The sequence below is a fragment of the Phalacrocorax carbo genome, chromosome 5 (assembly GCF_963921805.1).
Source record: "Phalacrocorax carbo chromosome 5, bPhaCar2.1, whole genome shotgun sequence".
NCBI classification, from domain to species: domain Eukaryota; kingdom Metazoa; phylum Chordata; class Aves; order Suliformes; family Phalacrocoracidae; genus Phalacrocorax; species Phalacrocorax carbo.
The window spans coordinates 39259885-39284742 of NC_087517.1; the positions used below are offsets into that span (position 1 = coordinate 39259885).

At 41.4% G+C, this 24858-nt stretch overlaps 1 protein-coding gene across 4 annotated transcripts in view; it reads right to left on the bottom strand.

Annotated features, from left to right (window-relative positions):
• ERBB4 (erb-b2 receptor tyrosine kinase 4) overlaps positions 1-24858 on the bottom strand; it is a 651514-nt gene that overhangs the window by 25852 nt on the left and 600804 nt on the right. For all 4 annotated transcript variants that reach the window (XM_064452102.1, XM_064452100.1, XM_064452103.1 and 1 more), the window contains exons 21-25: positions 13011-13166; positions 9454-9529; positions 7576-7722; positions 5535-5632; positions 2953-3123 (exon numbers count right to left, since the gene is read on the bottom strand). In XM_064452102.1, the coding sequence (XP_064308172.1) occupies positions 2953-3123; positions 5535-5632; positions 7576-7722; positions 9454-9529; positions 13011-13166 (648 nt within the window). The remainder of the gene's footprint in view (positions 1-2952; positions 3124-5534; positions 5633-7575; positions 7723-9453; positions 9530-13010; positions 13167-24858) is intronic.

Below are 24858 nucleotides of genomic sequence, written 5' to 3' on the forward strand. Positions count from 1 at the left end.
CAGTACGTAGCTTTCTGCACAGAGGAAACAAATGTATTACATCCAGAAGAAACCTCTCTGCAAAGGAAACCAGGAATGCTACACCTATATGGCAGTACTAGGTGTACGTTTAGGAGATGCAGAATTGTTAGAAAACAAAGCTGAGACTGAAGCTAATCTGAGACACTGGACAAGTGTCAAAATTCTACTGGCAATCTTGTTACGGGACAGGAGTCGGTCTCCAATGATACCAGCAAGTGCTATTAGAAATCGGCTGGTTGTTCACAGGGAACTTCTTTGCCCATCTCTTATTTTGGCCTTAAAAATGACCCCTCCATAAAGAGGCTTCTACAATAAATAAGAACATTATAAAGATGGAAGGTGTGCAAAAACACAGAGCTGAGTGCAAGCTTTCTGTCCCCCGGCTGCTTTTTCTGAGGTTACCTGGGTCAGAAAACTTGGCTCAGAATCTGAAAACTCTTGACAAAGGCTAATTCCAGATTTAAGCATTAGATTGTTGTATGATGCCAGAGAAAAATTCCCAGCAGTAGGAGTTACTGAAAGAAGGATATAGTCTCACTACTGTCATTAAATTGAATTGCAAAGCAAAGCTCCTACTGACTTTAGTGGTACAAGATCACAATCTCAAACCAAGATGGGAAACTGTGAGCTGCCGAGAGGAGATGTCACATCAAGAATGTGATGGAGCCTCTGTGTGACAAAAATAAAGGGATGGGGTATTTTCCTGCAGCTCTGCTGACTTCAAGGGGATCACATGTGTGCAAGCAGCTGCAACAGTGTGGTTTAAAGTTGGGCAAAGGCTGTGAGAAAGTTACTTGAATTGTCATGTAATAATAATACAAATAAATGCCTGTGTTTGCCTTCTGTGAATATCTCAGTGAGCATGTTGGCTGCCTGAACAGCACATTTTAAATAACTCTTTCAGAATATTTACTCTAGGATTTTTGTTGGTATTAATTCCCCCAGCTCTAGTGCACTCTTCTGCTCAGCTGGCACTAAACACAGAGGGCAAAAGGAACTGTTGAAAATTTTCCTACTAATCCTTTCTCCTTTAAATGTGCCCCAGTGTTTCCAGTGAATATAGGAGTGAGACAAACATAGCAAACCTTACGGGTCTGACTCTGCTCTCTCAACCCTACACTGGTGTAAATGGTAGTACTCCACTGTATAAAACTAAGCAACAGTGATTTACGTCAGTGTGACAACAAGCACCTTTCAAAGGTAACTATTGTTGTTTCCTTCTTCTCTCAGAAGTTGGCAGCAAAGGAAACAGAACCTTTCCAGAGACAGCTAGGAGCAAAACTGACTTGTTTCAGATCAGCACCAACACTAAAAATTAACTCTTGTTGTCATAAAGAGGAAGTTTCTTGCTTATTACTAAATCATGCATCATCCCCCCTTCACCGCCTTTCAGTGATGCAGGAGGAACACGACATGAATCCAGCTTAGCCAGTGGGACCAGAAGCCAGCCTCTTCCAAAGACCTCTCTAGTCTCCTTGCCTTTACAAACAGTAGCAATTTCCTTATGAATTGACTGGATATTATTTAAGATCAGATTTTGTCTTCCTTATTCCAGAAAAGCACGGCTTTACTCAGGAGAGATGAAAGAACTCCATGCAGTGTATGGTCAGAGCATGAATACTGACCCAGCTTATCCATCTTGGCTCTTTTGCTTACCTCTTCCCTGCCTTACATGATGTAATCACTTCAGACCAGCATACAAATTTGGAACTACCTCAGCTAAGCAGAAATGTCCAAAAGGTTTCTAAAGCATGAGGAATAAACACCAACATTTCAATGAGACTCCGCTTAGCATTTAAAATGTGACTTTCCACTAAAAGGAGCACAGAGAGAAAAAAGACAAGTCCCTAATTACTAAACACATCTGACGCTTGTGCTAATGTCCTACATTAGTAATGCACTTCACCACCTCTTAGTTTTGTGAGAAGGGGTGGCACCTGAACTGTTAAAAGAACAGAGCCAAGTGCAGGAACAGGCAGAAGTCAGAGCCGCGGGTAGGGAGCTCAGGAGTGAAAAGGAATTCCGGAAACCTGAACTCAGGACCTCACCTGCAGCAGGGCTCTTGTGACACTGAGGATGAGGCATTTAGGACAGGGTCCAATTCACCAGAGCTCACGCACCAGGTCTGAGACTGCTCTGGAGCTGTCAGTAGTCAGTGGATAGAAAAAGACACCTCCAGAAAGTAACTTATCCCACTGTAAATGTCCAAGGCAGGCAGCAATAATCACCCACTGGACGCATCCACTTTTCTCCAATGACACAAAATGAAGTCTAGATGAAGAGCTTAGATTATATCCCTATTCTTTTGATGGTTAGAGTTATGTGAGCTTAATTCCACCTGAAAACTCTCTGTGCCTGAGGTCCCCCTGTAAAATGAACACCATTTCCTCCCATGACAGGGATGTTACCAAGATCAACATGCTAAAATCTGTGATGTGCTCAGCAAAAACACATGCTTGTGAAGGAGGGCCATGAATGCATCACATACAAACAGGAAAAGGGGCTGGGTCTGAAATCTGGCTCTGTACACAAAAGCAGCGTTATCTATATATTCCAGCTGCCCTCCATTACATCAGTGCCAACCCTGTCAAGACAACGGGATTGCAGGGATGGGAGAATCAGAGCTCTGCACTTCCTGGCCAGAATGGTATGCAACTGAGAAACAACACTGCTTGACTTCACAAGCGTCAGCTGTATTTTCAGGACAGGCAGTTCAAGTCAAGCCTTTGTTCACTCAAGGCTGAGCAATTAATTTACAATTCACTGAGGCACAATGAACAGGGAACCCAGTGACAACATTTTTATAGTCACTCTCCTTACAATGGGAGATTGTAATTCCCAAGGCAAGTCTGGCCTGTGTTTGATTAGTGTACTTAAATCTCCACCTGTGTTTTTATATAAGCAGTATTTTCTGTCAGAGCTTGCTCTTACCCTGTTGGAATCAATTCTTGTCCTGGAGGTGTAGATGGGAGGAGGGATGTTGAAGGCTTGAGGAACAAGATACTCTTCAGCATCCATCATATCTTCCAGGTCTTCCTCATCGAGAAGGTTTTGGAAGAACTTGCTGTCGTTTGGGCTTGGGAGCTTCATACGATCATCTCCCTAAATAGATTGTATCAAGAGAGGAAAACGGTCAAAAGATGAATTAACTTCCCAAACAGGGAACTTCAGCCTTCCTCATTCCCTGGCAGCCAGGCTGCAGGGACCACACATGCTGCTTCGCTTGTTCTAAAGCACCATATCCACATCATTTGTTTTTGATTTTTTTTTTTAAACCGGGAATATGATGACAGAAAGGGAATAACTGCATAAATCAATGCATAAATCAAGCAAAGTAATTTTTTGGTGTTCTTGTGATTGAGCTTTTATTCTTTCTTCTCTCTTTTTCCTATACAAGCTCAGTTTCTGACCCAAGTTCTGTCAAGGTCTGATGTATTTTGTGAAATATCTTGGCTATTTAGGCTCACATGGTGGGGGAAAAATAACATGGGAACTGCTGTGTCTGGGTGTTTGCTTTATTCTCATTTGTATTTTTTGCGACTTAGAGGCCAAATTTCCCTCTCATCCATATGGAAAGTTCTGCAGAATGTAACAGAGCTGAAAGCAATAAAAATCAAACCAGGGAACAACAGCAACAACAATGATATGTATTTTTATTGAAATAGCATCTACAAGCTGAAGAGGCAAAGCAGGGCTGCACTTTGCTTGGCGCCACAAAACATCACAAAAGGCAGCCCATGCCCCAAACACCTAACAGCCCATATAAATGATGCTAAACTTAACTGCATGGCTAAAGAATGGCCTCCCACTCCACAAGAATTATTATGCCATGTGTGGAATCTAGCAGGGAATAACGGCTGTGCTACAGGGTGCACACAGACCAGTTTAAAAGCTCAACAGCAAGCTTGTCATTCTTGATGGCATCTAGGGGGAATGGGAAGTCATAATGGCAGAGATACCAGTGCAATGGAGTTACCCTGGTTTCTCCTCAAGAAGCAGCACAATGCCAGTATTGTCTGCAAGGATCATTGGGAAAGAAGCCTCGCAGGATGAAATACTCACCAGACTGTACAACAGGGGAGAGAAGGGCAGGGGAGAGAAAGAGAGGGAAGAGGTATTTGGAATAGGGAAACATGTTCTATCTAATGAAGTAATTTAATCAGACTGATTTTTCCAGAATCTCTTGTATCAGCTGAACTTACAATTTAACACAGTGGGGAATATTGCAAGAGAAATTCCACATTCAACACCACAAATCCTCTTGACTAGTATTTTACTTTTCAAATATACTTTATTTCTTCTCACACTGAGAGTAGTGTACATTCACGTTGTGCAATAATATACCATGAGTAAGCTAGCATGTCTACACAGTGAAATGAAACACCATACAGTGAGACTAGCACTAGATCCAAAAGAAATCAGGAAACCTAAAGTAGCAATGACTGTATTTCTGGAGGCTCTTCAGCTAGAAATTCTTATGCCAGTATGAAGCTAAGGACCAACTGGATGCAACTCTGCCCTGTACTCCATGATGTGGAGTAGATACAGCATGAGATAATAGCATGAGAGTATCATTACCTGGATCAAACTAATTCCACACTTTCATCTCAGGTGTTTCAACAGTACCTTACCTTACTTCTTTTAATTTTTCATTTTCATTCAAACTGCTCACACACTGGAACCATCCAAGGACCTTACCAAATAGTTGGATTAATTTTCTGTGGCTTGAGTGTGAGTTGTAATAAACATACATGACTCTAGGCTTCTGCAGAATGTAGGAGTGAAAGGACAAAAATTTCCACATAGACCTGTACTCAGAGCATACACAGCTACAGCTAGATGTAAACAAATATGGCTATATTGGTATTGCCCTGCTGCCACACTGTAGTTTCATATGATGAATCATGCTGTTGTGGGTCTATCACAGGGACTGTGAAGCACTACAGAGCCTACACAGCCTAAGGAGGACACAGAGGGAAGCTCCTCTCCAGCATCAGAGGTACCAATGTGACACAACTCCCCGTCTTCTCATAAACCTTTATGTTCAGACTATGAAAAGACACTTTCTTATGATCTCAGCAGTGCAGGGAAGAGTCTTTTCAGAACAGTCCTCTGAGATTCAGCCTAACCACGTGTTGAACCAAGCAAGTCCTTGGTCCAAAGTAGTCCACAGTCCACTGATGGACAAATCTTGTCCCCACTTTCATGAGAGAATACAAAGTACTGAGCAGCTTGCAAAGCCAGATCTTGTATATGTGCTCACAAATACAAGCTTAGGAAGTGAATTTCAGATTTTTTTATTGTTGTTGTTGTTGTTATTATTATTATTATTATTATTATTGAGATACTGACACTAGCCATTCTACTCGTTCTTGTATAGTACTGTGGTCACTGTTTGCTTTAAGTTCAAGAGCACATCGAACCTAAAGAGATTCAAAGGCAACCCCTGTAACAGTCAGGTTTGGCAGCCAAAATGTTTTTTTTCTTCCCCCTGATACTGCAGAGTTGCTTACCTGAATTACCAGGTATCTCTGAGGGTCTCGAGCCATTCTAGAGAATTCAGCAGCTAGCTCCTTGAATTTTGGTCGACTGTCAGCATCAATCATCCAGCCTGGGGACAGATGAAAGATGAGAAAGAAAATAGTTATTTGTCAAGGGAAGAAATCATTCAATTTAAAAAAAAATGCACAAGTTTGAAGTCCTTGATATCTTTGATAGCTCTGTCCTAAAGAAAGTTGCAATAAGGAGCCCAGAAGAATGGAAAGGTAGAACTATATGATGCATCTAAAATGCGAAACATCTGGTCTTGGCCAGAGATGACTAGATTGTTCCACACTGCATGAACATCTTAATTTCCTCTGAACTCCTGTTCCCCATGCCCAAAACCAAGACACCAACAATGCCCTGCAATTTTCTGTGTCTGTCTTGCCCATTTAGATGTCAGTTCGGCTGTCTTTTATTATGGACGTGTCCAACCTCTAATATAATGAATCTGATCTCATCTGAGTCTAGTGGGTTTATTACAAAGTTACAACTAAATACAGTCTTACTTTAACTGACCTACTGTTCCACAGTGACTTAGGTTAAAAAGAGCTGTTCAACAGATCTACAGGATGACTGACCTCGCATTTGCCTTTTAGGTAATATTGCATTCACGTGTCTGCATTATTAACACAGACCTCACGCAAGGCATTAGATGCTATTTTAATTGAGTAAGGGTAATTCATTTGTCCTTCACTCTCCAAGAAACACTCATTAGGAACAACAGAACAACAGTTCTCAATCCCTGCTACCGCTTTCTGCTAAAGAAGCAAGTAGTATAGACAGTCACTACCAGCAACTAGTTTATCTCAGTGACAGCTTTTTCTAATGGAAGATCCTATCAGCAGCTTCTCAACGTGTTCTCATTTGGCAGGGAGGCTAAACGAAGGAGGCCTTATCTCCTTCATGCTGTTTAACTGAAGAAGCGACCAATGCAGGAAAAACAAAGCTACTATAGCTTATAAAGAATTTCACACAAACATTACAGGACTAAGTCTGTACATCTAGCTGTTACTTTCCACCTTCCAGAATTCCCCATCTACTAGGACTTCCTTTTGCCCACTGAGATTCGCCTCATACTCATTAGAAATCCTATCAGATGGAACATTTTTGCACTCAACCAACATTAACCCCTTGCACCATTCAGACAATTTCCATACCTGCATGCACAGTACAGCTGTTTTCAGAAGATATGTTATTTACCTCTCCTAGTTTTATTTTCTTTCAGTGTTTTTTGTGTATGAAGCAAAAGGGAAAGGACTATGTAAGATGGATGAGATGTCTGTATGTTAATCTCACTTAAATTAAGTCAGAAACGCCAGAGAGATGTTCCAAATTCTTTTTAAATTAGAAGCATAGCCTTGGAGGATACTGTCACTAGTGTAGGTATCTTGGAGATAAAAGGGTAGGAAGAAACCATGGCCAGACTGTTTTCCTTTCTTGCTAAAGTAAAAATCCTCATAAATTATTGTACTGGACTAGGAATGGTAAAAAATTACCCTCTCTGTAGCATTTATTGTATTAATTTAATTTTAGTTTTTATTAGTACTGTTGCAATCATCATTCTCGTTACTAACAATAAAACATTCATGTTTTCTTTCCTCAATATTTGGAACAAGTATTTCCCCTCACAACCTTCACTGGCTGTGTAACCATGTACCATAATTATGTTTAATACTATTTTTTTTTAACACCAAAATCAATTGGCATGGAAATGACAAGGGTTTACAATAACAATCATACAATTTTGACTTCACAGCAAGAATATGAGATACCATCTGACAGTAATAAGAAGCTGAGTTAACTCAGTCCTTCATGGCTAAATTTATATCTCTTGCAATTGCAAAAACATGCATACAGTATTTAAATGGAATTTACGGTATCTTGGGAAGCTTTTGCTTTGAAGCAGCCTGCCCTATTACCCAGCACTGTCAGAGACTATAGGTGTAAATGTTCTAAAACAGTGTCCCTCTTGCACTGAGCATATGGATATTAAAAGCGACAATTACTTACACTTCACCATCACCATATAAACATCAATAGTGCAAATTGGAGGTTGGGGCAACCGCTCTCCTTTCTCCAAGAGGTCGGGGATCTCTCGAGTTGGGATTCCATCATACGGCTTCCCACCAAAGGTCATAAGCTCCCAGATAGTGACTCCTAGACAGAAGAAAAAAAAAAAAGAAAAGAAAAAGGTACAAGAGAAAGGTCTAAGACAAGCAAACAGTGGTAAATTGATGCAATAACAAAAGAATGCATCGCACTCTTTTATCATATCAAAAAAGAAAATGAATGGCTGATGTACTCTATTATTTTAAGGGGAAAAAATGGAGATGCTCCCTAACTTAGAGCATCAATCTCCCACAAAGCTACAGCACTGAGCAACATTATGTCATTGTCTTTGCTTTGTAAATCACTCACAGCCACCTGTATTATTTTTTTCCTTAAATGCCCTTATGGATTTGAGTGATGACAATGCTGTGCTTCAAAATCATGATTATCCTTTTGAATAGCCATAGGATTTGTTTTGGCATTGGAGCTGGAAATAAAGATCATAAGTAACAGAATTCATCCCCCAACAAAATCTTAAATATTGAAAATTATGTTCTCATACCACTTTAACTTTTATTTTTATTGCAAAGGTCATTTTAAACACACCTCCTGATCAGTAACCGTATTTTGCCAGCTGTCACGCTAATGGGAAAGGTGATGGGCAAAATTACCGTATGTATAAAACATGTATTTATTTCATCCCCGTTCACCTCTTTGTTGATGTTCATTACCTATAACTTGCCATTTGTTTTTGGTCTTGTCCTTTCTGATTATAGATATTCTGGGATTCCTGCATTTAAGATGAATTTCATAAATGGAGGCATATTTTTTTCCTAAGTGATATGAGGTATTCAGAATTTGAGGAGAATTTGAGCTTTATATGATTGATTTAACTTTCACATGTTTTTCTCAGCTGAATAGGAGAGGGCAGCTAACCAGTCACACAGCAAACAGTGTCTTTTGCTGCTACCCACAGGTAAAAGTGAGTAATGAATACAACTGTACACCTTTTTGTTTCAAAATTATATGGCAACAGGAAATACAAATAGGACTCCATAGCCCTAGATACTGTTAAAGAATTCCACTTACAAAGGCACATATGATTTTATTAGTAATAGCTATACCAGATAAACCGGCAGACACCTCAGCAGATGTGGCACAATAGCTTGTCTGTATAACAGAATTAACAAGAGTAAATGAAATCTCATTTCTCAAATGTGACTTTTTTTTTGTGTGCGTGTGGAGTCCACATAAGCTGACTTGTCTAACCAATTCCCAGGTTAACTGTGAAATTAAAAGGATGTTTGTTTTAGTTAGCTTGGAGAGCTCATCTCTTTCTCTCCTTTTTCTTGCTGTATTTGCTCTGTATTATGACAAATTCCCTTTTATCTAACTGTAGGTACAGAAAGTCCCGTAAGCCTGAAAATGGTTTTTGACACTCATGGCCTTTAGAGTTAAGATTTTCAAAGGACTGATGAAAATTATGACCTGCAGCTGTATTTTTATGAATCTGTGACTGAGCTGAAAGAGGCCTTCTTCTGTCATAATAATCAGCCAAACTGCTACCAGCCCAGACCTTACGGCAGTCACCCCAGCAGGGACATCATGATAATCTATTTTAGTGAGCGGGGAAGTAACACAGGAGACAAGTAACAATTGCTGTTTGGAGTTACACACATTTAAAAGAAAAAAAAAAAAAAAGGACAAGGAAAACCAGAAGAACCAAAACCACTAGAATTAACTCCTCTAGGAAGAGAGCATATCTTTAACATCATAACACAACATGGTTTAATGCTTTACAAGAGACAAATTTTTTAACTAATCACATGAAGATTTTACCATAGCTCCAAACATCACTCTGATGGGTAAACTTCCTGTAGTGTATGCACTCCAGAGCCATCCACTTAATTGGCATCTAGGGAAAGACAAGAGAAATGTAACCTTAAAAATATAATTTTAAAACAATACAGATAGATCCCGTATGTAGACGTCAGCTTCCTCCGTGTTTCCTTTTTCAACTTTAAGCTTAAAAACCAAGCAGCACTGCCCAGCAGAGGAAATCTTTGCTCCTGCCCTCTAGAATGGGGCTTTGCCTCATAAAACATATGGAGGTGAGAAATACAAACCAGTCACCTGCAAAACTTCTTGTACCACTCAAATTTTACTGATTCAGGTGTAGTGGAACAACTTTTTCATCATACCCATGTAAAGATGGGATCAATGCAGAAATTACATCCAACCCCCCTAAAGCTGAAGTGCAGCAGAGAAGGTAGAATACAGAAGCTCTTTTGCCTCAACAGTCTGCAGAACAAGACACTGCCATCTTGATTGCTCTCTAATGAGGTTAGTTAATAATGCAGTGTCCATAATACACAGAATCACAGACTGGTAGGGGTTGGAAGGTACCTCTGGAGACCATCATGTCCAACCCCCCTGCTTGAGCAGGCACACCTAAGAGCAGGGGGCACAGGAACGTGTCCAGGTGGGGTTTGAATGTCTCCAGCGAAGGAGACTCCACAGCCTCCCTGGGCAGCCTGTGCCACTGCTCTGGCACCCTCACAGGAAAGACGTTTTTTCTCATGTTTAGCTGGAACTTGCTGTGTTCCAACTTCTGCCCATTGCCCTTTGTCCTGTTGTTGGGCACCACTGAAAAGAGTCTGGCCCCGTCCCCTTGACACCCGTCCTTCAGGTATTTATAAGCACTGATGAGATCCCCCCTCAGTTTTCTCTTCTCCAGGCTGAACAAACCCAGGTCTCTCAGCTTTTCCTCATAAGGGAGATGCTCCAGCCCCCTGATCATCTTGGTAGCTCTCCGCTGGACTTGCTCAAGCAGTTCCACATCCTTCTTAAACTGGGGGACCTAGAACTGGACACAGCACTCCAGATGTGGCCTCACTAGGGCACAGTAAAGGGGGAGGATAACCTCCCTTGACCTGCTGGACACACTCCTTTTAATGCAGACCATGGTACCATTGGCCTTCTTGGCCACAAGGGCACAGTGCTGGCTCACGGTCACCTTGCTGTCCACCAGCACTCCCAGGTCCTTCTTAGCCGAGCTGCTTTCCAGCAGGTCAGCCCCCAGCCTGTACCAGTGCATACTTCACAGTCCGCATAATCATCATCAGAGTAAAAAGGCAATGGAGAGAATTAAATTCTAACTCCTAATATTCGTTAGGAACTTTGCCTTCCCAGTTCTCTGTATCATTACTGCAGTGAAAAAAGTTGCTCCTGAAAGCAAGTCAAAAGTCCCAAGTTAGCCTTTGGTTCTGAATCACCCTTGGGGGGAGCTCATCTCTTCTGACAGAGAAGGCTGTGTAGGCAAACACAAACCTAGGTTTTACATAAGGGTTTGCCCTCTTGAGTTTGTGTTCAAATGATATTCACGGTGTTTCCTATTCCTGAGCTGGGCCTGTGAAGCACAGTCTTGCAGTCCATTAATTTCTAATGGAAGGACATTAAAAACAGATTTTTACCTGGCATGGACTTGTATGGGTTGCCTCTAATTTGGAAATATTGAAGATGTACTGGAATAAACCAGAGAGATATGTAACTGCATGCAGTATCTGAACAGACGGGGGGTGTAAAAGCAGAGGATGTATCTTCATTCAAACCCTTATGAAAATACCTTCCATGAAGTCGACTAATGAACATAACCTATACAGTTATGGCAAAAATAGCACTCTTTTAATAACGGTTGGCTTAGCACTTGCAAAGACAGTTCATCCTCCTCTACTAAACTCTACAGAAGTGTATCACTTTCATTCCATTTAAATACGACTGGGTCATTCCAAACTCGAACAATTGCTGAAGTAGCAAAGCTGCATTGCTCATCATGGAATAACTCAGGTTGGAAGGGACCTCAGGAGGTCTCTAGTCCAACCCCAGGCTCAAATCAGGTTCAGCTATGAGATCAAACCAAGTTACTCAGGGCTTTATCCAGTCTGGACTTGAAAATCTCCAAGGATGGAAACTGCACCAACTCCCTGGGAAACCTGATCAATAACCTGATTGTCCTCACGGTGAAGAAGTTTTTCCTTTATCCAGTCTGAATCTGTCTTAGCATGCTCTCAAGACAACTTTAAGCTGCAGTTGTTTTCTGGATTTCATAGGATACTTCTCTGGAACTGGCAAGTGACACATGTTGTGTGTAAGTCCTGTTCCAGAACTCCCAGCAGTGTGATTGGCCTCACAAGTTCAAGACACCATCTAACAGCTGCCAGGGAACAGCTGGTTTGCAAGGACAAGCTCATTTTCAGTCAATCCCTGGCTGATGGAGGGAAGAGGCAGAGGGGTTACTGAAGAGGGGATTAGAGAACTGAAGGAATCAGGGAAGACTGCCAAAACTCCACCTTCCCTGCCAGGAGGTCTCTTTGCTGGGGAAATGGGAAAGCACCGGTGACTTCTTTCGAACTCTTCACCTCATTGACTGAAATGCCAAGGTAATCCATGCAACAGCTGCAAGGGCAGCAGCCACACAAATAAAGCAGCAGCCCATCCAGGAGAGAGGCACACACTGGCAACAACTGTTTGTCCCAGACAAGGGCGTGAGTGAGCACAGAAAAACACAGCAAGTAGACAGAAAGAAAGCCAAACATTCAGGAAAAGGAATGACAGGAGAGGCAGAATCCCTTGGGATTTTGTGACAGGTTGAAATGTGGAATTTCAAGATGTTTAAGGAGCAGCCGATAGCAGTATGTACTTAGAGCCTTTACTTACAGCCGCTGAATTATATAATTTGTTAATCTGAAGACACTAGAAATGAGGTGAGGGACTACATGGATGTTGTGCGGTATGCTGAAAAGTAATATGGGAAAATGTCTCTTTTCAGAATTATCCTCAAGCCATCTTTCTAGTGGCCTGGCATTCAGCATGGTATTGGAGACTTGATGCAAGAGATAGCATACGCAGACTCTTCCAATGTGATAGAAGAGGTGGCTCTTTGCTGAGCATATGTAAACTCCCATATGCTACAAATACAGTCTCTTCCATATCTTCCTTTTTGTTTTCTGGAAAATTACTTGTCTGGGAAGATGGGACCACAAACTATTGAGGTCCATACTGACCAGAGAAAGAGGCTTGGCAGAAATGCCTTAGAACATCTGTCACTCATTGAACTGACTTCAGAAATCTTCAAAACAAGACACAAAAAGAAGCGTATGAACAAAACCTAATTCTAAGTGTGCAAACTGTTCAGATAATTATATTTTAGCACCTGGAGAAGCTCACTGGGCAAAAAATTAGCAGCCTTTATGTGTGCTGGCACCACACGGTTTGTTAAGTCACTGACAGACTTTCTTACATAGATAATAGTCCCACAGGGATACACTTCCCTAAAGAGTAACTTCAGGAGGTTTGTCACAGTGATACTTTTACTTCCAGACATGTACAGCACTCACCTTCCCTCCATCAGCATTATACTCCTTCTCATCCCCTTCCAAAAGCCTGGCTAAGCCAAAGTCAGTGATCTTCACGTGGTTTGGTGATTTCACCAAAACATTACGGGCTGCCAAGTCCCGGTGGACAAGTCTCCTCTCTTCCAGGTACATCATTCCCTGAAGGACAAAGAACAGTAAAATAATCCTAATGAGTCTTACATGACTTTTTAGACCTTCTTTTCAGTGGTGACATGTAAAATTTATGGTTCCCTTATTAGTATTCACAATAAGAAAATGGCCTAGAGGGCAGAAGTTCAAAACTGCCCTTGCTTGGAGCAGTAGATGGGATTAGATGACTTAGGTTCCTTCCAATTTGAACAATACTACAAGATTCTATGGTAACCACCAAAGCAAAAAAACCCGAAAACCCACATAGATATCTCCTTTGCTCCAGGAAGTTTAAAATCTGGAAATGTGAGACAAAGAAAAGAAATATTACAGCCCTTATTTTTCAGACAGGAAAGCTGAAGACCATAAAATATATTCAACTCAGCCAGATCCCCACAGAAATTAGGCCAGACTGGGAAACAATCCCAGCTCTTATACATTCCAGGCAACTGCCTTCAATTCAAGATGAAGCTTCTTATCCGTCTCCAAATGCTTTTAAGTTGGACCCAAATTTTCACTATGTTCAGCGGTTAAGAAGTAAAACAATTCTTTATACCAAGTGCTGCAACACACTTGCCTTTTCACTCCCTTAAAATTTTGCATGTAGTCTTATAATAAGACAGTAGATCAATGGCCTTTTTTTTTTCTTTAATGAGCATATATGTTCTGTTAGAAGTACTTTTGTTAACAAGCCAATCCAACTGCCTTTAAAGGTAAGGTAACATATACTCAAGCTGCCTGGCCTTAACCTTATTCTTTCTCTGATGAGAGACTAACCATCTACCATCAGTATGGAAGTTTACATGATGCCTTGTGACACTGAGATGAACACCAAAGGTTGGTTTTATTAATTATATGACACACAAAGGATAGTCAGGCAGGGATACAAGCCTATAATTTCATTAAAAGGCATTTATGACATTAACCATCATTATAAGAACCTACAGAGGAAATTACACACTTGCTAATTACCCTTAAGGTATCTCTTAATATATTAGCTCTGTATAATATATATGGTAATTTTTAAAAAGTCATTGTTGAATACCGAAGAGATCATATTATCCCATAATACAGATGATAATTCAGAGAGTCACAGGTAGTGATTAAAATAACCAGATTACTCAGTGTCATGGGCCAGATTTTATTCCCTTTCACAACACAAGAAGCTCACACGCACCTATTGCCATATATACCAGGAGGACAATGTGTATGCGTAAGCCACCACTCATGGTCACCGGGCCAGAATGTAGCCCATTCTTGACAGAAAGTAGATGTCTTTACAAAAAGCATCAAGTGGAGCTCTGAACTGCTGTGGCTTTTGGGTGAAAAATTCCAGTGCAAATGCCACTAAAAGGTTTGAAAATATGTGGGAGAACATTTGGCATAAACTCTATTTCCTTTTTAACATGGTAGGCTTTGCTGCAGTTGACATGAAGGTGGATTGAAAGGGACACAGGGACTCTTTGGCATAAAGCAAATGGAATTAATTTTGAAAAGCACTGCTAGTTGAAGCAAACACCCTCCTGCCAACTGCAAATCAATACTTTTGGCTGTTGAACATCAGAACTGTACGTCTTTGAAAGCATAATGGTTTTTTGACATCAAATTAAAACCTGTAGAAAAAGGACAAATAAATCTCATAGGTCAAACAATCGTGAGTCACACAACAAACACACCATGAAATCACAGGCACCATGACTTGGTGCAAGAATTACCATCTGAAGAGAACCAACTAGAAAAAGACAACACAGTCAATAGTACCAACACTGTGTAATAGAGGACAACCAACCACAAAAATGGCCCTGCAAAATTCAGACAGATTGGGAATTCATACAAAACCCGTTTCACATCTCTACCACTGACTTGTAACCAGAAAGCACTTCAAGGCAGTGTCAACATTGCTCATACCAAGTACTCTGGGAAGTAGGTGGACTACAGCAACCTCCCAGTCTCATGTCCCTCCCTTTCACCTGGAGGTCTTGCAGCCATTCAGATGAGATGTCTGTGGGTAGGTGCCAACCAGCCTGTCTGGACGTGCCTCAGAAAGCCACTGAGAGAGCACCATGCCCATGCTGTGTCAGGCTGAACAGTGTGTGCAGGAAAGCAGGGCTCTGCATGTTTTGCAGAGCAGCCTCTGGCCCATAATAACATGCCCAGTTTTGCTGCTCCTAGATAGTGAATCTAACCTTAAGAGTGGCTTCAGGGTGCCTTTAAACATACTGCATAGTCATTCCTCACACATCTAATGTTACACTGGTTCTTTGCAGTTCCTGAAAGTGCTGCCCTTGAAGTCAGGATTGCAGTCATGTAAACAGACAGGCGCCCTTGTGCTTCCCCCAGACACTTCTCTCCCGCAGCTCACAGTCTCTTCTTCTAGCTTCCATGGGATTAAGCACCTCTCTTCAGTCTTGCATCTTTCACTGCAAAATAGCTCCTCCCTGAACAAAAAGTCTCAAGGTGCTGCTTGCACTTCCTTTCTACTTAGTTTAAGAAATCTCAGATTTTTAGAATGAACAGAAATATTTCTAAAACTTCATAGATTTCACATAATTTCCAATATTCTTATTTGGTCAAAATTCTCAGTACCTCAGAGTGGGGGGTGGGGGGATAGAAAAGAAAGGCCCAAACCTGCAGACAGATCTTTGTGGGAAGAATCTGATGAGGACACAAGAACCCAGAGAATTTAATGACAGAATTCTGTTGGTATCAGAAGACATTAGGCACGAATAAAATTGTCATTTTTATTAATTTAATTTGCACCTATCTGCACTGAAATGATATTAAGATATTGCAGATTTATTTTTGCAGAAATGAAGTAACAGAATTTATGTCTTGTTAAAATCAAAACAGATGACCTGTATCAAGGCTTTAGCCTCACATCTTTAGCTCATGATTGCAGGAATGGATGGTAAGGTGTCCAGAAACATTTTTCGTTGAAAGAGTTAAACAATCAAACCCTTAATCATGCCTCCTTGGTCTTATTTTACCTTCTCTACATATTTAGCTTCCAAGCATTTTTTAAACATGTAGGCTAACACTTTAGGATGTTTCACTGTTTATTCTACTCATTCAGTTCCTTTTATTTAAATCTTACGCTTTTGTTTAGTATCGTCTTAGTAAGATTATATTTTATTCAACCTAACCTCATACTCTCTTATGAACTAGGAAGATGTCTCATCACCAGCTTGAATACTCCTAACCAATATCACACCTGGTTTTCTTTTCTATCCAGAAAGAGGGCAGAAATAGCTGCCTGTGTATCACTGTACTTATGGTTTACTTCACCTCTGTCAAACAAGCTTCTCAGGGCTTTTTCCCAACTATGTTATCTGCAAAGCTAAAAACAACCCATGTAGGATTGACAGCTACAAAATCCTCTGCAGGTCCATGACCTAGAGAAATGTAAAACCTCTTAGGAATACCCAGTGTAAACATGTTTGATTTTCCTGATATCCTATCAAGAAGTTTTAAAGGTGGATAGTGGAAGTATAAGAGAAAAGGTGTGTATATATATGTATATGTTTTCAATAAATGAGATTGTACGAGCAGAATGAAAACAACCTAAAAATGGGAATCCTACAGTTATCCACTGCAGCAATACTGTCTAAACATATACTATGCCAAGAATCATCATCTGAAGGCATTTTCAAACCTGGCAGGAAAAGTGCTCTATATGCATCTCTAATCTTTTTATATGACACAGAAATACAAAAACAAAAATATACTCTCTACATGACACAGCTGATTCCATCACCACTCAATAAGCCTATGATCAAATACTAAGAGGACATTTTATGAGAGTTACAAGACAGAACTACAAGTGATCCTAGACCCTGACATTGGAAAGCAATCTGTTTGTAAAAATGACACTTTAGAGCTCGATCTAAACGACACTATGCTGTGCCATTTGATGTGTGATCTGTGAGGCTGGGGAAATGAAGTGCCCTTCAGGACTTGTCCAAATTAGAGCTATGCAGATCCCACATAATTATCAAAGCATAAAATGTCCAGATAAGAAACCCCACACTTTAGTACATGTATTAGAATATCCACAATCGGGTGGGACTTTTAGGCTGAAACCACTGAGAGGAAAAAGTTCAACATTAAGCCATTGAGGGTCAGTTGTCCCATTATCTCTGAGCCCAGATTCCTCTCACACAAACACAAGAATCGGCCATGACCTATCTGTCACTGACACTTCCTCATCACAGTCATGGCAGAGGTTTCCTCACAGAGAATATCATTAGAAATGCAATTACTGCTAGGATCCCTTAACATAAAATCACTCTCTGAATCAGCGCCTAATGCTATTAAGAAGTCAAACAGCCACTGCAAACAGCTATAACACAGATAAGTTGAAGAAGTCCCTTTGGAACCTCAGGATGAGTAAGGAATAGCCTTTTATCTTTCACAACTGCACCTCTTATCCTCACCCAGCACCAGAGTCACGTACAATGACAAACGTGTGCTATATGGATCTCTACCTAGACATACATAGCAGCATAACTGCCTGTAGCCTAGATTCCTTCTACCCATGTGGTTATGCAACTGTGAAAATGTAAATTTTCCTTTCAGAAGCAGACACAAATGCCCTTGCCAGGACATCTGATTAGTGTTAAAGGTCTTTTATCCTTGCCTACAAAATTACTAACCTGACCTGCCCACGTGTTTATACATTTTACACAAGGCTTGCAACAGCACCAGGAAAACTAAAAGCAATGCTGAGGGGCTTGTAAATAGCCCAGACATCTTTGTTTAAAGAAGGGAGGTGGACAGGAAAGATGTAAATGGCCACGAGGAACTTAACTCCAGTAAGAATTTCCTACCTGTCACTTTTCAGCCTTGATAATTTTCTATGTAATAACTAGAGGGGAAAAAAAATCAGCAGTTGTATTAGCTGAGATGAATTCTGCTCTCTACCCATCTGTTTAATTTTGGAGCTGGCTAACAATAACAGAGAACAAAAATTATCTTCTTGAATAAGAGTTAGTCATTAAGAGCTATAAAAGAACAAAGTCTTTCCCAATTTTATTTTGCAGTGTTTGTGAAGTGTCCAGGACTGTGGGATAGACAGATGTGGTACAGTCATTTCAGGTACGGTCAGGTATGCTTATGCTCTTTTCCTGAGGAAAATGACAGACCTGAAAATGAGATAACGTGTGCCAGCAACAAACTGAAGTGGGACAGTGGAAAGGAGACTATGTCAAAAAATCCATGGGAGGAGAGAAGACAATGAGATGGGACAGCTTTTTGATTTTTCCAAATGCTGAGCTGCAGCAGAAAGTATCAAATCAGGTTCACAAAATACCAGGACTTCCAGTGCTGCAGACACCTTTAGAGGAGTATCATCAAAGGTGGGCTGGTGGTGGAAATAAAGGAATAGAAGGATTTTTTTAAAAAAGCAAAATGAAACTTCTCTGAAAAGTTACGTGTTTGTCCCCTGAGTTCTCCTGCTTTTAAGACATGGTCACAATTTGCTGTTTTCTTACTTTACTACCAGCATTACTTTCTGCTGCTGTCATTTGTCTCCCAGTTGCTGAGGGCAGCTTTTGAGCACAGCCTCCATTTGTACAGCTCAGAGTGTAAGAGTTTCAAGCACAGACTGTTTCAGATGCTTTTATTTCATTTCCTTCACTTTTCTGGACTTTTCAGAGCCCCACCTCCCCACTGAGGATGCTTCTCGATTCGTTTCAAAGGTAGCAGCTGCTGTTCAGGGAATGTCCAACTCTTTGAATTGCCTGAAAGCTCTTTCCCTTATGTGCCTGTACCACATTTCCAGAAAAAAAGGTATTCGTTAGTCAGGACAGAGTTTAAGCAGGTACATATATTTCATTAAATGCAAAGTCCCTTTGGGATGATTACTGGAGATGAACTGAAGTGTGTTGAATCACTAACTGAAGTGTATACATATGTCTTTGCAAGATACCATTCTGCAAGACCATTCAGATAAAAAATACATAGGATAAAGACCTTCACCTGCCCCAAGAATTTCAGCAGCACCCGCAGACAGCAGGTGTACTATACACATTTTTTTCTTCTGTTGTGGCTTTTTGCTGTTTTCTATAATAAACATTATTTCCTCCCTAAATAGAGGGAACATTGATCTTAACCCATCCAGAAATTAAAAGCAGCCTTCCTTTCTTCAAAAATAGCTTCCACCCACTAAAGCCAGCACACATGGCAGATTCATCAAACAGGTATGCGAAGGAAGAAAATTTCAAACCCAACTCAAATCTCACGGACATTAATCTCCAGCCTTGGAGACTGCCCTCTTTTCATCCTAATAACTGGGGGCTAGCTTAATAACAGGAATTACTACAGAAAACTTGAAATTATCATCTTTCCCTCTGCTTGCCCCATGGAAAAAGTGTAATTTTACCTGGGGCTAAATATGCTTTCAAGGAAAATGCAGTGCCCTTTGTTGTCAGGAGCAACCAGAATCGTCTAAGTAGCTGTTACTCCAGAGAGAGCTGTGGGAGGGAAAAACTGACACTGCTCTGAAATACACTGACTCAGCTGTAGAGGTGTGATTTGTTATGTAGGTCTTCTTCGGAGCTGGGACTGGAGGTCATCCTCACAGCCAAGGGAGAGTGAAGGATGCTAACAATTTCAGCCAAAGCTGCCTGTCTGAGCTGGGGACTCACACCTTCTGCTATGCATGCTTCCACCAGCTCAGCTGCCAAGGACTTCCAAAAATGTCTGGGGTTCATCCAACTCCAGTAAAGCTAACACAGGAGGTCCATTCCTGCATCCCGGGCTGTGGTGTAATCCCAAATATTTAGGAGCTCAATTACTTCAGATTTATATGGGTCAAGTTAATAACTCTCTCTTTGGTAAAAGTAGACAAAGACAGCTTATGTGATAGCAATATATTTTTTCTCATCTCCTGTTCCCTTGACTAAGCTTGCTCTATCAAGGCTTCTCTACAGTTGACTTAAGTTTGAAGCAATGAGCTATTCACATGTAACAAGCCACATCTTGGTGTATCGGTGCTTTTATCTCAAGCTGGCTGTCTTTAAATGCAGCCTTACGATACAAAGCTGACATAACTAGCTGGCTTTTCTGACAGCCACTTTGGACCAGTCCACCAGACTGGGACCAGACAACTGAAACCTTGCTAGACCTGCACATGAGCAGTGTGGATGCTGTGTATTCATGCCTGCTAATAAATCCCTTTTCTCTTAGTCCTGTTGTGATGTTGCTAAATGGCTTTGGACTTAACAGTTCAAAGTACACAGAAGCAAGCCCAAGGCTATCTATATTTGCCTTAAGTGGCAGGATCCCAGTGCAGCTGGATTATTACCTCTATGGAAAGATAAACAGTGCACATACAACTCCTGCACAGGTAACTCAAGCTAGTTCTGCCATGAAAAGAGTTAGCGGTGATGTGCTGCACACAGGTTAGTCTTACATCTCTCCACTTGTGGATCACCCAGAAGTATAAATGCTGTCTGCTCACACATGGGAGTGTGATTGCACATTGACTCAGCTGAAGCACAAAATTGAGATGAGCTGGCTTCATACCAACCACAGGAGGACATGCGCTACCTGTGGCAATATAAATGTGTCAGTTACACATCAAAAGAACAAGTCTGGAAAAAACAAAGTCTACACAAAGATCTTTGCTCTGCATCATGTACCAGTATATTTGTTGCAGTAAATGGAGTTCTAATGCCTGATTTACTGCATTGCTGAGCTATGGCCCAAGACACAAAATAAAAAAAGACGCTAAAGTATAATAGGTCAAAAGAAAGTCAGGAAGCAAAAAGGAAGGAAAGAGGCTAGGAGGCTAAAGTTTAGATGAGAATTACAGGAAAAAATGCAGGCTACTCCAAAATGACAGGTGATTCATAAAGGGAGAAAAGACTAAAAGAAATGAGAGGAGAAGCAAGTTCATAAGCTTATGACATTTCAAGACTTAATTGACTGGACTGAGCAGACATTTTGATGGTCCCAGACCCATTGCAATCTTAAATTAAAATATCAGGAGTGCCTTCTCACCCCTTCAAAGCACAGATAAATGGGCCACTGCTGAACTGACTGACTGGTTCACAGTTCTTAGGTTGTGGGGTCCTTAAAAAGATGCTGTCTATCTTAGGTGGGTGTTGAAGTTCCTCTGGGCATCACCAGGAGGGGAGTTTGTTCCACTGCCATCATCGAATGTCCTTTGTCTGAACTACTGTGAAAAGTATGAGTTGTCTCCCTGGCTCCCTCAAATTATGCAGATATCTAGATTAGGTGGTGCTGAATATAAAGAGTCTGTGAAGCACTTCATGTTCTTCTGATGAAAGATGTTACATAAATATATTTAGTAGCATAAGGGATGAGATGCAATACAGGTATTTCTATACTGTCCATATTGTGTGCGCCTCCAAGTTCTGGTCCCACCTACAGGCACATCTGTGTAGCTGCTACATGGGCTGTTCAGGATGGGAGAAAAAAAAAAGTGCATTCCTATGCATGACATTACCGAGGGAGGGAGCTCTGGAGTTGTATCTAATCTCCATTTTGCCATTTACTCAGACTCTTGCCGCATGCCTCCTTAAGAGAGCTGGGTGCAAGGTGGTCTCCTGTGCCAGCTTTAGTGCCTTCAATGGGCAAAGTTCCTCATATAGGCTGCATTACCACTTCCCTTAGGCCAGGCGTCTAAGCCTCCTGGGCTGTGTGGACACAGGCTACCTTAGTCTCCTGAAGTACCTTCTCCCTATTCTTGAAGTGATCAAAAGGGCAGGGATGTTCTCCTATAATCTCTGAAGAAAATCACAGCTCAAGCTGCCAATACTGCAGCCCAAAGAGGTGACAGAAATTCTAGCTTGTAGCTGTGCTTATAATAAGCATATCACCAGTAAGGACACAGTAACCTGGATACAGCTTTGCAGCTCCTCTCGTACCCTCACTAGGCCAACACAGACGCGATGCACAAATATATGTTGCAGCAGAGACACACCAAAAGAGTTTCTGCCCCTCCAATTACTGATCGGGCCCAAGAGCTGTAACAGGAAAAACTTAATAAAGTCAGGGACCCATGGGTAAAGGGTCACCCCAACACTTTGATAAAGTCCTTGGCATCTGATGCCTTCCTGCTAGCTCTGCAGTATCTGCTTCTGACAAGGGCTTCTGAACGCGTGCACACAAACCAGTCAGGTGTTTTCAAGAGACTGTCCTTTGGGTACATTACCCTATGTAGGGAAAAAAAAAAGCAGGCAGAAATGTACTGATGGTCCCTGTGTAAGAAAAAGACTGACTGTTTTGACACAGATTTCTGTTCTGCTGCAGGGATGCCCTTCCCCAGATGTACCATGGGGCCTGGGCTCTCTAAGTCAGAATTTAACACTTGCTGTGCCCACTAATGCTACCACAACGCACCTTAGTCCAGGAAGCACAGAAGTACTTAGCACTCTTTTGGCTGCAACCACGGCTACGTGTTGTCAAAATCTTTTTCTGTAAAAGAAGCCTTTAAATAAGAACTAACTGCCTAAATAAGAGACTTATTACTGCAAAACTCTTCTTTCTGGGCAATAAATACGCATTGCCAAGTAACTACAGTTAAGAGGCTGGCAGGAACACAGACCTTATGACAAAGGCTGTGAATTGTTTCAAAAGCAAATCCTAGTAACCTGTGCTACGCATGCCAGCAGGAAGAATCTACGTATCCTCTGATTTGGGGAGTGCTCAGAGACTTAAGGTTTCAGCTCCCAGTGGATCACATACTCCTGGAAAGTGTTTGATGCTTTTCAAAGTGGCAACCAGAGAGAGAGGTATCAGCGCATTAACGATTTGAAAGGGCTTTTTGAATGCTATTCTTCTCTCTTAGATTAATTGCTACAGTTAGACTAGCTCCAGCTCCTTCCTCTGAAGAGGCAGGCAGGCTAAATCTGTCCTATAAAGGAGCTCCCAGTGCAACTTTAACAGTCGAGCTCTGACCAGTGCTTTCTTAATACTCTGTAGTTATAAATTGCCCATAAGGGAGGGAACTTGGCTTTCTTGGAACGATGCCTGCAGAGAAGCCTGCGCTTGGAGGGCCAGCAGCATACTAAACAACGGGCTACCTTTCCCCCACCCCAGCCGCTGACCTCTTGCCAATACAATTACAATTGGGAGAGTATATCGTGTAGTGCATTCACTCTCTCCAAGAAAGTGTATTTAAAATGGATTACTTCTGCTCCTTAGGCAGGCGATCAATAGAGATGTGGACTGCAATAAGTACAGAGATGTCTGTGGGCTGCAGCACTTATCCTCTGTGTCTCTTCAGAAATTAATTAAAAATCAATGAAGTGTGCAGGCTATTAATAAGGAACCTCCAGATTAACAGATACAAGCACAGCCTTCCCTCAGTTTCAGAATGAATGCAGCTACAGTACAAACATTAGAAGTTCTCCAGCACCTCAAACAATACCATAAGAACAGTGACCTTTCATGGCTCTGCCCTGCAACTGACGGAACTGCAATATTCTCAACTTTATGCACCCTTAATAAATTATATGCTATTTGTTTCAAGTTGGTTAAACAGGAGGACTTGAGATAAGCATTTAGAAGTTTCAGAGTTTCTGTGCTGGCTTTCTAGAAAATGGTCTTATGACAAAGCAAAATCACCAGCATGAAGATCGGATCCATCAAACACCTAACAGAGGGCTAAGTGCACTTTGTATCCTGGAGGTCACTCTCACGATTTGGCAATAACTGGCAAATTCAGTTATGTGACGACTTCTCTAACACCTTGAAACCTGAGGAATGCTTAATTATTGTGAAAGAGTGAATTTGCCTGGGTTTAGAAGCAGCTGGGCAGGGGCTGGAGAAAGGCATTTTGTTGCTGGTTTCTGTCAGTCAGGACACCCATTCCTACCTACCTTTCCACAACCCAGTACTGTTGGCATGCAATGCACAAAATCTAGACCAGGTTATAATACACCTAGAGCTGCCAGCCCAGTTCAGGGCCCCAGCTGAGCGAAGAACAGCACACATGCGTAGCAAGAGCTTTCCCCTGCTTTCAAGTGATCAGAATCCAATTAAAAAAAACACTCTATGTTAATAAACATAGTAATATAATAGATAAATAAAACATTTAATAAACAAAGCTGTGTTTTAGAAGGAGAAAGATTAAATGACTTGCCCAAGACCGTCGATGCTGGGACAGAGACAGGGACTGCTCCTAGGTCTCAGCAATCCCTGGTCCAATACAACACCTGCCTTTCCTTGGCTAAAACCCCCCTTTTCAGACAGTTTCCTCAGGAAATGAGTATGGGCCCAGCAGCAGATAATAATTTTCCACTGGAAGTGCACTGATAAAGTGACATGTCATGCACTAGATACAAGGTTTTCCAGTATTCTCTTTGAGTTACGATAATAAAATATGTGAGAAAACAGGTCTTTCCTGTACTCTGCACACTTGGATGGTTCAGATGACACAATGTTTTTGGACAGCAGAACCTCTTATTCTCCCCTTCTCTTGGGCAGTGCCCATGGAGCATACAGGGAATGCTGTGGTGGCTACTATCTTGTGTGTTTGGATGAAAATCCTACAAGAAGAGCACACAGCAGCTCCCTGCTGTGCAAAAGGCAAATATGTATATAATTCCACTGATCCCCCTGAAACACTTGAGAGGGGAAGTTTTTGACCCCAAGACATGTTTCATAGGGCACTTCTGGTCCAGTTAAAAGCTTTTAACATTATTCTGTGTTCTCATTACATTAAACGTGATGA